This window comes from Triplophysa rosa, linkage group LG11, assembly GCF_024868665.1.
Source record: "Triplophysa rosa linkage group LG11, Trosa_1v2, whole genome shotgun sequence".
NCBI classification, from domain to species: Eukaryota; Metazoa; Chordata; class Actinopteri; order Cypriniformes; family Nemacheilidae; genus Triplophysa; species Triplophysa rosa.
In genome coordinates, this window is record NC_079900.1 from 14,826,930 (window position 1) to 14,841,396 (window position 14,467).

At 38.4% G+C, this 14,467-nt stretch overlaps 1 protein-coding gene across 2 annotated transcripts; it reads left to right on the forward strand.

Annotated features, from left to right (window-relative positions):
* ezh1 (enhancer of zeste 1 polycomb repressive complex 2 subunit) lies at positions 1–14,224 on the forward strand. 2 transcript variants are annotated; one of them, XM_057346283.1, is made up of 20 exons: positions 1–306; positions 1,614–1,760; positions 1,907–2,032; positions 2,857–2,979; positions 3,434–3,551; positions 3,968–4,162; positions 4,778–4,880; positions 7,839–8,002; positions 8,595–8,686; positions 8,792–8,951; positions 9,347–9,528; positions 10,014–10,105; positions 10,200–10,228; positions 10,416–10,577; positions 11,472–11,650; positions 11,797–11,892; positions 11,974–12,055; positions 12,143–12,223; positions 12,303–12,387; positions 12,498–14,224. In XM_057346283.1, exons 2-20 carry the CDS (start codon positions 1,623–1,625, stop codon positions 12,547–12,549), a joined length of 2,259 nt encoding a protein of 752 aa, XP_057202266.1. In that variant the 5' UTR covers positions 1–306; positions 1,614–1,622; the 3' UTR covers positions 12,550–14,224. The 2 variants fall into 2 exon arrangements, with proteins under 2 accessions (XP_057202266.1, XP_057202267.1); XM_057346284.1 differs by having other exon boundaries at positions 6–306; positions 10,416–10,541; positions 12,498–14,223.
* Positions 14,225–14,467: the final 243 nt, after the last annotated feature.

Genomic DNA, 14,467 nt, shown 5'->3' on the forward strand with positions numbered 1-14,467 from the left:
TCCTCGTACGCTAGCCTGTGGTCCAGCCAGAGAGCTGGAGTGTGTTCATAATAAAGACGTCACTCTCTGCTTTGACCGTGCCAACCAAGTGCGCAGCTCGTAACTGTACAACTACAACCTCGACATGCTTACGGACGACCGAGGAATCCTCGCATCCGTCAACACAAACACTTCGGCACCGATATCTGCAGGGGCTCTGTAGCCAGGACATCGTTTTTACTACAAGACGTTTTGGGCTTCTTAGCTGCGCACTTCTAGCTCAACCCGATTCGCTAGGATTTAAAGGAAGGAGCAGCGACTCTTAAGGTATTTAAAACTGCGACAGCGACGATCGGTATCATTTCCCAACATGTGCGATAGAGAGACTGTGCGTGCATATGACACGTAACGTTATATCGTCTCGGCTTGTGTGGTTTACTTCGGTTCGCTTCACGGTGTCTTAACGACTGGCATCTCGTGCGAGTATTTTCAGCATGTTGTGCTGTTGAAGCTTAGCGTATCATTAAAAGCCTTCGCTCGCGCCCCATGTTTCCAGCGGTTGTTAATAGGTGGGGTTTTTTTTAGCTGTACGTTTGTCTTACCAAAATAATAATTTATATTTCCTTGCAGTTTATCGAAAGTTCGAGAAAACTGCATTGGATGGTTATGAAATGGAGAAAAGTGTACTACGCACTTATCCGCACCGTGGTGAAATGGGCTCGTGAGAGAGACACGCCCACTTCTACTCTGTATGTGTGCGTGCGTGAGAGGGGCCCGTTTTTCCGAGCACAGTGTCACTTGTGTGCTTTGCATAACCAGTTTAACTCTTTATGTCAACGCTCCCATTCTTTTGTTAAAAGAGCAGATTTAATAAAGTGTATTTTAACAATTTAATTCATTTAAAGTACTGGATGTAATAGAGACTTTTAAATGTGCTATAATGCGGAATGTTAGTTCTGTTTTGTGAACTGCAGGGGGCGGTCAGCCCTTTGTGAAGTCGCCACTAGTGAATGATAAAGTTTGAGTCATGCGATTTATAGGTCCCTACTGTGTGTGTGTGTGTGCGTGCGTGCGTGCGTGCGAGAGAGAGAGAGAGAGAGAGAGAGAGAGAGAGAGAGAGAGAGAGAGAATGAGTCACATCTTAGGGTAACTCCTCCTAGACAATGTTTTAGATTTCACATGAAGATGCAATGGCTGATGTTAATAAGTTTTATAAACTATTTAATGCCACATGCAGTTTCTATTTCCTTTTACGTTTTATGTAGATTATAGAGTATTTCAATTCAATTTTATTTATATAGCGCTTTTCACAATGTGCATTGTTCCAAAGCAGCTTTACAGGAGCAAATAAGAAAAACACAGAAAGGTAAAACACAGCACAGTGCATGGTGTTTATAGACCAAGCAAGATCATTCTAATAAATAATATATAATAAATAAATGAATAAATAAATAAATGCAGTCTCCCGGTGAGCAAGCCAACACTGCACTGCTATTTCAGTGAAACAACACAAGTCCACCACTATGTGAATTGGCCTACACTTGATCCAGTAATAAACAGTGTTGTTCCTCCTAACATGCTTTATATTTCTCCGTATTTACTATACAAATATTGATCCGGTGTTCTGTTCCCAGGGGCGAGTGATGATGGAGGAGGTGTCAGGTCCCCGGCCCTGCACTGCAAAGCCCCCCCGCAGTCTGCTGGAATGGAAGAAGAGAGTGAAGTCTGAGTACATGAGGTTAAGGCAGTTAAAACGCTTCCGCAAAGCTGAAGGAGTTAAGGTAGAAGGTCTTTTAATCTTGTCTAATTCTCTTTTACTCCCATCATACCAATTTTCGAGATTTGCTTTCCTTTTTCACTTAACATTATTTTATACCATTCTAATTTCATATTTCACTCTTTATGTGCATCTGTGTGTTTCTCACAGGCTCTGTTCCAGTCTAATCGGCGTAAGATTGAAGTAAAAACAGAGCTGTTGAATGAGGAATGGTCTAAGCTCAGAATCCAGTCCATCCCTCTGTCCACCCCCAGTGGCTTTCTGCCCATCAAAAAGGCAAGAGGGGTTTGTGGGGTGGGGAATGTTCACCACTAACAGGTGTCAATCATAGTGACAGTGATGGCTTTATTGTGACTGACTGGATTTATTCAGCACAATTCCGTCCATCCTAGCTGATTTTTGAGCTGGATCGATACGTAGTCAGCTTTACCGAACCATTTCCCCATCCTCATTTTTTCTAACAAAATACCAGCAGTGACTCAGATCAGCTGCCACAGTTTACCTTCCACTTCATCATATTCTATCTGAAAAGCGTTAAAAAATATTTTTAATTTAAGTTAGTAATGGACTTACTGTGGCACAGTTAATTAATTAGACGGGGCAAATATTGCAGCAGACTGGGAAGAAATGCAAGCATTTTATTCTTCATAAAATAGCTTTTTGCCAAAAATGTATTTGTATGATTGCCAAGCAACCGCTTAATAATGTTTCTGTGATATCCACAATAAAAGTATCTGTGAGCACAGCAGAGCCGTGTTCTCTGTGGAATACAGAGACTCCTTAACATACCAGCACAGTTGGATGCTGAATTCACCAGAACTGGAAAACTATACATCCGAACATTGTGTTCACCAGATATAATACATAATAATGTTATATGACAGCCATAATAAATCATTGACATGCAGTGATGTAATTTTTTGTTGGCAATGTATTCAAATTCAATATTAAGCCTATAAGACATCAAATGAGTAGCATTAATATAAAATGAATAGCAGTTGAAGCTAGCCGATTACTAGATTTGGGTCTTCTATGCTCTCCAAATTTTAAATAACACACTGACTCTGTTTTCCTGCCTTTCCTTTCTTGTCCAATCACAGTTGTGCGTGGTGGAGTTTGGCTTTCCGTCTTTTCCGAACCAGGCAGTTGCCATGCGTCCCTTGACAACTGTTGCTGGGATACCATTCATGAACTCCTGGTCCCCTTTGCAGCAGAACTTCATGGTACTGGATAGAGACAATAAGTGCACACACACATTTACACACATGAAAAGCACTCATCATGACCATTAGCAGCCTGTGTATGCACAGTGAAAGAGAGAAAGCAAGGGATGAAAAGAGAAAACAATGTCATTTTTTGATACGGGTCATTTTGAAAGTAGGTCACCCTGCAGCAGTGGATTCATATGTTCTGACAGCTCTAAGCATGTGTTTTTGAAATCATCTCGCAGGTGGAGGATGTGCATGTTTAAATGCCCACACTTACTTACAGACATAAATATAGATATGATTTTGAAAAAATCCACCCACAAACACGCACACATAAACACAAGTGTGCATTTATCTGTCGTTTAAAGGAAGCGTGAACATATATGGAAGCAGTACAAAGCATTTATGAAATCACAGCCCCCTCTCTAGTTCTCTCTGGCTCACTGTCATCATTTTTTTTCTTTCTGAGGTGGAAGATGAGACATTTCTGCATAATATTCCCTACATGGGAGATGAGGTGTTAGAACAGGATGAGGCTTTCCTGGAGGAACTCATTGATAATTATGATGGGGTTCATGGGGACAGAGGTGAGTGGCTCCTCCCGTAATTACAAATGCTCTCTATTTATATCTTTGCTATTGTAGCATGGAAATCAACTTGATTATATTGTAGTTTTATCTCTTTTTCACTAAATAGACACATGACTTTCAATCATTTTTCAAACCAATATAACCTTTAGTTGTTATACTGAAACATTGCCATGCTGCATGCATGATAAATGGCACATTAGAAATTCAGTTTTTGAGTGATAATCTAAACTAATAATTGAATAGATGTGAACTGATTTATTGATCCTCAACACTCAAACACAGCTAATTCTATGTATTATTTAACCATTTAACTTTTTGTACATTGTGCCATTCTTGTTGTAATATAAAGAAACTATGTGTTTGTAAAGGTTTAGATGGGTAGTGTTACCCAATGTCTTATACTCTGATGACAGAGGGGGGCTTCATAAATGACGAGATCTTTAAAGAGCTGGTGGAGGCACTGAGTCAATACTCAGACCCAGAGGAGGAGGAAGAGGAGTGTGGAGAAGAGGAAAAGGAGGAGAGAGGGATGCAGGAACGTCCAGCAGAAAGTACAGAGGAGTCTAAAGTGAGCTTCTTCGAGAGGAAGAGGAGGAGCTGTGCTGAAGGTAAATGGAGGACGTTGTGGGCCCCATAGAATTGACACCACATACCAAGAAAAGTCTAGATTAGTTCATACAATAGAATCATTGGTGCTGTACTATTTGAAGCATGGAGTTGAATTTCAGTGGAAAACAGCAAACAGATCAGAGCTCACATGGGTTCATCAGTGTGTACAGTACGTGTTCAGTGAGTTCATTCAGTTTGTTTAAATCCAGTACCCAGTTACAGTTTGGCGTTAAAGGGCTGATTCACTGAAAAGGGAAAGTTCATTTTTTTATTGAAAGTTGATATTATTTACTCACCATAATGTCATTCCAACCCTGCATGCTGTTACCTCTATGGAACACAACACTAGGAATTTGATATGTCAATTCATATGGCTGTCTTATATTTTTTATGGTTTTTGGTCTTTGTCGTCTTTTCTGGATCTTGACAGGAGCTGTGCACAATGACATTACATTTAATGAATTAATTTGACTTTCGTTACGCAACAAAAAGTTACAACATGCGTCGATTTTTTATTCTTGGGTAAACGTTTACTACTAAAACTAATTATTGTTTTAAATGTAAAATTCTGGACAGTTCTGTTCTGATTCTGTCTCTTATTTTTCCATCACCAGGAAGAGAACTTACCACCAATAAGAAGACTCCCCACGACAAGATTTTCACAGCTATTGCATCTATGTTTCCTTACAAAGGCACAGAGGAGGAGCTCAAGGACAAGTAAGGCCTGTTATGAAACATCTGATCTCTTTTGTAACTTCATATTATTATTTTTTATTGGTAGAGACCTTGGGAGAGGAGAGAGAGAGGGGACGAAATGAGTACGTGTGTGTGCTAAATAACACATAAGCTCTTTATTAACGAAACACTATGATTTTTAAACTTATATAGGTAGATAGAGATACTACAACATAAGCTTATTCGTTTCATCTTATTTCATTGAGTGTTAGCTTAAGTCAGCTCACTCGAATTCAAACTTCGTTTCAAAGAGTACTCTCTGCAGACACTATGAAAGCAGCTTTCCACCTGTTAAACTCTGCGGACTCGCCGGTGGGTCCAAAATTACGTCATAAAAGTATTCCCTTAATGTTTACATGTATTTCTGTAACTCTTAACTATCATATGTGGTATCATTTGAAAGCTGTCTTTAGTTTCTGGAGAAGTGCACCATTTTGGCATTTATCGTGAATACAATAACTTATTTAGGCCGAAATTCATCATATATCCCCATGTCATAGTCCCTTTAAAATCATATATGTTTATGATCATGAACGTTTTTCATAACGCTCAAATATGTCCAACATGTTCAAGTTATATATCAAATGAAAGCTCTTATTCTACAGAATATAGGTCTCCAGTTGGATTTATTGATATTTTACCACAGATCAAATGCAAGTCGAATGAATTATGATGTATGAAATTGATATTTGTAAACAAACAACACACCCATCGAATATCTAATCTAATAACTGCATCCCACCATTACACTTAGCCACAAATGCTACATAATCTTTTTAGTTAGGTTGTTTTCTACAAAAAAAATCCATTCCTACCTCTTTTTAAAAGTTAAAGGGGTGATATAACGCGGCTGAAACGAATATTATCGTTTGTTTTAGATGTAATGCAATGTGTATAAACAATTTAAGGTTAAAAAACGCTGTATTTTCCACATACCGTGCTTGTTTGTATCTCCTCGTTGCCCCGCCTATCTGATACGCGAGGTGTGCTATGATTGGCCAGTTAATCAGTGAATAGTGATTGGTCGAATACTGCAAGCGTGTGTCGGAAATGTAACGCCTCTTACCGTATTTGGAACATCAGGTTCCAAAGCAATTGTACTGACAGGTACGCCCACATTACTTGCGTATACATTTGGGCGGTCTTAGTCAAATCATACCACGAACTGAAGTAGATTTGTGGGGGTGTGGTTACACGAGGCGATTCAGGCAGGTCTGGGTGAGCATTCGCTTTTAGATAGAATGCATCTTTTGTTCCAACACTTTAATTTTTGCAATTTTACGTGTGTAATACATGAATGGGCAACGTATAACACACCAAAGACACAGAAAAACCCATATTCACGCCATTCAACCCCTTTAAATATCCGCTTACAATGTCTCCCATCAACGTGCTGCATCAGCAACATGACATAAAAGCTTGGATAGTTAAAAATTCAGTAAAATATCTGAACCTCTGAAAAAATATTTTTCCTCTATTTGTTGAGACCTGTTGGAATCAAGAACAATTGTCTGCAGGTTCCTGGGCCCCTCAGGCTCAGAGTAATACACTTTCAAAAACAGACTTCAGAAAAAAATCAAAAAACTTTTTCATTGGACTGACAACACATACAATAATGTTTATCACTTTCAGCAGTGTTTTATGACATTTTGAGGGGTTTCCTGGAATATGACACCAACATTTTTTATTTACACCACTGTATGTGGATATGGTGTGCATTTTAAATTGGGTATGCCAAATTCAGGCGGAAATCCCCAAAATGGCCCAGAGTGCAACGGCGAAGACAACACAAATTCTTCCACTTGTGTTGGAAGAAAGATTATGTAGTGCCTGTGAACGAAGGTTGATGGGAAGCTGCCGTCAGTGGGAGTGCAGCTGCGGCAGCAGTGGAAATAAAGAGCCGTCACAGTCAGTATTATCATTCAACTGTTTACTGTTTCATGTCATTATTGTGCATTCCACCAGCTGTGCTTATTTAATATCTTTTCCGCTGGCGAGGGGAAATTGGAGGGTGAGAGTTGTTCAGCGTGATAACTTAGCGTGATAACTTGTATTTAATGCTCTGTTATGTGTGTAAAACAGTTGCAACACTTTATAGCGTTAAAACAAAGAGTCTAAAATGTCCATATCCTGCACTGCTGGTCAGTTTTAAAGGCCCCCTAATCTAGCCCTTTTACAAAATGTAATCTAAATCTTAGGAGTCCACAGAATGTGTCTGTGAAGTTTCAGCTCAAGATACACCACAGATCTTTTATTATACTGTGCCCTACATGTCTATTTTTGCCTGTGAGGAAAAACAGGCTGTTTTGGTGTGTGTCTCTTTAAATGCAAATGAGCTACTGGTCTCCGCCACCTTTCCAGCAGAAAGTCCAGGGCTGTGTGAGCCGGTGCATCCAGTAACAACAAAACTGAAGAGAATAGTCACATAAAGCGAATGAGAAACACTGTCTCATCTTTAAAAACCAAACACATAGTTTTGTATAAGTGAGAGTAGATAAGACGTTACGTCTCTAAATCTGGCAAATTGCTCTTTTAAGTGAAAGTTAACATGATAAATGCATCATATCTATAAAAAATGAAAACCTGCTCTCTATAAGTGAAAACAATGGCGGACAGTGTACAACTCGATGAGGGCGGAGTCCATCAGCAGTCATGGGCAGAGCTTAACCAATGTGACGTCAGGTTACTGAGAGAATGCCAACAGCTCGTTCAAGAGGACAACTGAGGTTTAACAGGGATTTTAAAAAATGAATGGGTGGATTTTTATCATTCTAGGGTGATTCTGCACACACACTTCTGACACACACATATATTCAAACAACATTTAAAAGTGCATTTTCTGGATTAGGGGCCTTTAAAAGTATAACATTAAAACGTTCATTCATGAATAACAAGTAATAATGTTATTTGTAATGTTGTTTTTGTCTCTGGCTCCTGCAGGTATAAGGATCTTCTGGAGCCCTCCAACACTGTGAAGTTGCCTCCTCTCTGCACTCCCAACATGGACGGACCGTTGGCCAAATCTGTTCAGAGGGAGCAAAGTCTGCACTCTTTTCACACACTTTTCTGTCGCCGCTGCTTCAAATATGACTGTTTTCTTCACCGTGAGAAATTATATGTTTTTGCCATTTGATTATATTAGAGATAATTATTAGTTTTATCTGTGTTGTCCTTCAGTGAATGCAAATGACGTACAGTGCACATCATGTTGCATTTAAAGGGACACTCCACCCAAAAATGAAAATTCTGTCATCATTTACTCACCTTCAAGTTGTTCCAAATCTGTATAAATTTCTTTGCTCGGTTGAACACAGAGAAAGATATTTGGAAGATTGTTACCAACTGACAGTTCTGGGGCACCATTGACTACCATAGTAGGAAAGAATATTGTTTAATTTTGTGTTCTGTTGAACACAAAAGAAGATATTTTGAGGAATTTAAGAAAGCAAACAGTTCTAGGGCACCTTTGACTACCATTTTAATTTTTTCTACAATGGTAGTCAATGATGTCCCAGAAGTGTCAAAAATGTTTTTGTGTTTAGCCGAACAAGGAAATTTATACAGATTTGGACCAACTAGAGGGTGAGAAATTCATGACAGAATTTTCATTTTTGGGTGAGTATCCCTTTAATACCAACATTGGGTCACACCTACAGTAAATGTTGTAACTGGAAAAATTGTATTCTGTGTGTACAGCATTCCATGCATCTCCTAATGTATATAAGAGGAAAAATAAAGAGATCAGAATAGAGACAGAACCCTGTGGACTGGATTGCTTTCTCCATCAGGTAAGGCTTTAACTGCAGGTAAATGCCTATTTATTATGAAATCTTTACTACATATTTTTCTCTCACTCACTTTCTCTGTTTCTCTTCCTCCCTTTTCGATCACAGAAAGGGGCAAAAGAGTTTGCTGACCAAAACATACCGAGGTCTCAAAGATCTCGTCGTAAGCGCCGAAAGCCCCGCCCCTCAAGTTCGAGTGGCCCCACCCCCTCAGGGTCAGGTGACGAGGGAAAAGGAGACAGCGACCATGAGACCACCAGCTCCTCAGGTACATACACAAATAACATAGTGAACAAGACATGCAAAAACTTACATAATGTCTGCACGTAGACAACATCTTACCGTAACAGGTCAACGTCAGTTGATCCAGACTGAGATAATACAGATGAAACACACAGACATTCCTTTCTCCTGCCAAAAACTGCTTTGTAATAAAATCAGCTGGAAGTGTGCGCAAGAAATAATATTAGAAACAGATTGTTTGTCTGTATTGGACTAAAGATACATCACTCAACATGACTAACATAATATTACAGCATCAGCTTTGCACTGGCAAGCATCACTTAATCGTCTTTAGGAAATGTTAAAATCTGGTCAATTATTTAGAATAAGACTCATGACACCCGATGTGTGAATGTAAACCAGCCATTTTGTGTGTGTCAGAGGGAAACTCTAGATGTCCAAGCCCCACCAAACTGAAACCAAGCGAGGAAGGACCAAAGGAGTCTGAGTCGCCTCCCCAGTGGAGCGGAGCGGAGGAGTCTCTGTTCAGAGTCCTTCATGGCACATATTTCAATAACTTCTGCTCTATTGCACGACTCATTGGAACCAAGACATGCAGAGAGGTACAAACAACTGTACACAATGACAATAGATTTAAAATCAAACAAAATATCTGTGTTTCTGTATGGGGAGCTGTTGAGAAAGTTCAAAAGCTAAGACAACAAACCTCTGAGTTTAAATGTATCAGCGTGTGTGCTTGTGTGTTTTTCCCGGAAAGCCTGTGGTTTGGGTAACTGGAAATGTCATTACCTCAAATCGTGTGTTTTTCTTGCATTTAGAGAATGAGCCAAATCTTTTTCTAGAAGAATGTTGTTTTGATTGTGTGTTTTCGCGTGCGCACATGTGTGTGTGTGCTCATATGGTAAAGATCAACAGGATAATGAGCAGTTACGACACAGTTGGGTTTTTCAAAGTTCTGACTAACGCCCATTAACTGTTTATTAAATGTTTCATTAAGGGATTCGGATGTAGCGTGTTTGGGGGTGTTACATGTGGCAGTGCTTCATCTCATGTGTGTAATGTATCCATGTGTGTGCGATTGCGTCAGGTATACGAGTTTGCGGTGAAAGAGGTACTGATTCACCATGTTCCTCTGGAGGATGGTGGGATATCACCACAGAAGAAGAAAAGAAAGCACAGGCAAGATTCTTTCCCACCACCCAATGCTAAGAGTTACACAACACAGCAAAACACTATAGCACTAGAACTGATTTATGATTATTTTTCTTTATAGATTATGGGCAAAGATACAGTTAAAGAAAGGTAAGAAATTCTACTAGACTGGGTCAAGAATACATATCAGGATTGTCAGGTTTAAATGACACTTTGAAAAAGGACACTAATGAAATATGTGAAATAATCTGTCTGACATTCAATCCATGTAATCATTTCTCAGAAAACTGACGGTGTAAAGGGATGCAACCATTTTCAAGCCGTCTTTTTTTTGTAGACAATTCATCCAGTCAGGTGTACAATTATCAGCCATGTGACCACCCTGAGCACCCGTGTGACAGCTCCTGTCCCTGTGTGATGACCCAGAATTTTTGCGAGAAGTTCTGTCTGTGTGATCGTGAGTGTGAGTTCAACACAGATGAACATTACACAAATCCATGTACGTGCACATAGACTTTTGTTTTTGTATTGAGCGAGTTGTTTTCTGTTTCCTAAGGTAACCTTAACACAGGTCAACATATTTCTTTTTTGATCCCATTTTTTATTAAATCCATCAAGAAAATGTTTTTCAAAATTATTTTCAGTTTTTCTAAATTTACTATTTATGTGTATTTGTTTTGGTAAAATTATCATTTTTGTTTCAATCTGTCAAATTTTAAATATATATATTTTTTCTATTTGCATTTATTTGCAGAAAATAAAAACACCGGTCAAACAGGTCAAACTAACAGAAAAGATGCTCTGTATTTTTGCAAACCACAAATACTGCAAAGAATTATTCACTTTTAAGCAATATAAAAACAGTAATATTTGTATATGTATTTAGGAGAAGTTATACAATTATTTTTCTATGTGATAACCTTGATTTGTATCACAGTTTTCATGTGTCTTTCGCATTGCTGTTGAATGACTTTGTCACTCCTGAAGTTTGATTTTATTCAAATTCAATAGACACTGGACTGGAATGGACACAATACATCTAGAAATGCTGATTAAATGAACATTTGGAATAGTCTCTTAATTTTTTCTGCGGCTGTTTATTACATTGTGTCATTTCTCAATTGTAAAGTTACAACATCTCGTTACCACTAGAGGGCATCGCTGCAAAGAAATCACATTTGGAGCTGCTGTGTCTACTGTATACTTTTCAGATTGTAACAAAGTTTCTTAAAAGCATCCCAGTATTTTTAGTGGGTTTACTTATGTAAAAAGTAAAACAATGTGGCTTTGTTTGTCATGCAGCACAAACACACAACAGCTGTATGTCAATGTCTGTGTTTCAGGAAACCTTTACATATGGTGCTGTCACTCAAACTTTTTGTTTTGGTTGTAGGTCAGAATCGGTTTCCCGGCTGTCGCTGTAAGACTCAGTGTAACACCAAGCAGTGTCCGTGTTACCTAGCTGTGCGGGAGTGTGACGCTGACCTCTGCATGAACTGTGGGACGACAGACCATTGGGACAGCAAACAGGTCTCCTGCAAGAACTGCAGCATCCAGAGAGGACTCAAGAAGGTATTAACTACGTGATGTGAGGACAACACATAAAACAATAATTTCAGAGATCAAACAGTGCATTGAACTCCATGTACTGTAAATGGAACTTGCATACAAAAAAATGTATACCTTGAAGCACCGATGAACTTTTACCTGTTTGCCAGCATCTGCTCCTGGCCCCATCTGATGTTGCAGGTTGGGGTACATTTATCAGAGAGTCAGTCCAGAAGAACGAGTTCATCTCCGAATACTGTGGAGAGGTATGTGGAAATCACAAACATGTGAAGAGCACACGTTACATTCTTGGTGATCTGATTCATCTATTGTGTCTGTGTATGTAGCTTATTTCCCAGGATGAGGCAGACAGAAGAGGCAGAATCTATGACAAGTACATGTCCAGCTTTCTGTTCAACTTGAATAATGGTATCGACACCATTTCCGTATTTGGAGTTTGTTTAATATGCTTTAGGTCTCAGTTTGAATTTGATATGTATTTGTGATTCATTACAGACTTTGTAGTGGATGCCACACGTAAAGGGAATAAAATACGATTTGCCAATCACTCTGTAAACCCCAACTGTTACGCGAAAGGTACAGTTAAATCATTCACATTATAAAAGCACAAAATAACACTTGATGTTTGATACTGGTATGCTAATGGTTGTTTCAGTTGTCATGGTTAATGGAGATCATCGCATCGGAATCTTCGCCAAGCGAGCCATACAGTGCGGGGAGGAGCTGTTTTTTGATTACAGGTAGGTTATGTTTTGTTTCAGTAAAACCGTTACATCAGAATTGAATACTAGGCCGAGGATGTATTGTAATGAGAGTAACAATTTAGTGATTTATTTTAATCTTCCTCAAGGTACAGTCAAGCAGACGCATTGAAGTATGTGGGCATTGAGAGATTGACATAATGTAGACACGCGTGTCTCTACAGCATCTGCCTGCTAACATTTCTTGCCTACCAACAATGTTAGCACTTTACTGAGTGGAAGAACATGGTTTTCTACCATCCGGGGTAAATAAATGCCTACTGGAAGTTATTTTGTGATGTCATTGTTGTTCGTATGACATCGCACAGTCATTTGACGATGTCACTACTTTGATGTAACATGCGACGTGACTGAATCGTCTGAACAAGCGTTCTCATTTTTTGTGACGTTTGTAAGGACTTGAAGAAACCGAAAGGTGGTATCCTCACATTTACTAATTTACATTTGCACTATATGGCCGATACCTCAGGATGTTCCTGAGACAGACAAAATATTCCAGTGATGTTCTTCTGTCCACTTCAAAAAAAATATCACAAACAGTAAATAGTTATAACCCATGTATACTCAATATATACTGTAACTGCAAACTAAATGCTTCACGCCTGTTGTTGTTCTTCTTGGTCCAAATATTCCATTGTGCAAATAATCAAACAATATTTTGTTGATTCACACTTGTAGAAGTCAAAACAGTTTCACTTCTGACGCAGTATTCTGTAAACTCATTTGCAACTTGGTGTTATTTAATGTAAAGCCTGTTACTGTAATCTATCTATCTATCTATCTATCTATCTATCTATCTATCTATCTATCTATCTATCTATCTATCTATCTATCTATCTATCTATCTATCTATCTATCTATCTATCTATCTATCTATCTATCTATCTATCTATCTATCTATCTATCTATCTATCTATCTACCTACCTACCTACCTACCTACCTACCTACCTACCTACCTACCTACCTACCAAACAATGTTTTTTGTAGTAATAAAACAAGTAACCATATAAACCGACAGACTGAATGTGTGCTAGTCCTAAAGGACATTGTTTAGCCAGCTTTTTTAGACTGGGTGTACAAAATGGGTCTAAGAAATTGGTTCCACTGGTACAATAAAGAACTAAAGCAAAAGTTTACCGTTTTTCTCAATCGCTTTGGCTCATTTCTCGAATGAGACTTTTTCCTCTCAAAACAATAAGTTTGGGTCTCTGAACAGTTAGTTTCTTGATCACATCAGACTTGAGTTTTTTATTGATTTAGGCAAATTGCATGTGTTTTGGCACATGTGTGCAAAAGGTTATGTACAATTCTCAACAATATGCACAATAACTAAAAGCATATAGCTTGTTGATCAAAACTGATAAGCTGATTCTCAGAAAAACTGCCAATCTCATCAAAACTTCTGAACATTCTTTCACCGTGTGAATCATCACATGGAAAATGATCATTCAGTTATCAAAATCTGTAAGGCATGCGTGTATATTCTGTGAATATCTATGACATGGGAAGTTTGCCTGCCAATTGCTGTAAAACACTAAATACAATCAACTAACCAACCAATCAAGCAGATTTGGAAGCATGTACTGTATATGGAGTTTGCCCACAGCACAATCACTAGAGTATTTTAAGGATTTTTTCCAGCATGAAGATTGAAAGTATCCGACCATCGGCCACAAAATCAGATGTCTCTGTTAGATGCTATGAATGCTGCTTGTTGAGACATTACAGTTACAGAATCACTGTAGGGGATGCTTACGCCACTCAAGGAGATTTTCATGGATGTCATTTTGTGTAACATGTCATTTACTGTAACATGTATAAAACATTTACTGTAAAAATAAAAAATATTTTTTCAGTTTACATGTACATTTACACAAAGATATCGACGTTATTAATCTTTTTTCTGGGTACTACAGTACTGATTATTCCCAGTAAATCTTTACCTACTGTAAGCTTTGTAACATTTTTGTATATAAGTACAGTAGAGCATAAATGAAATTTGTATATAACAATAGAGTTTTGACGTTCCATCAAACAGATTTAATTTACAGTTTAGAG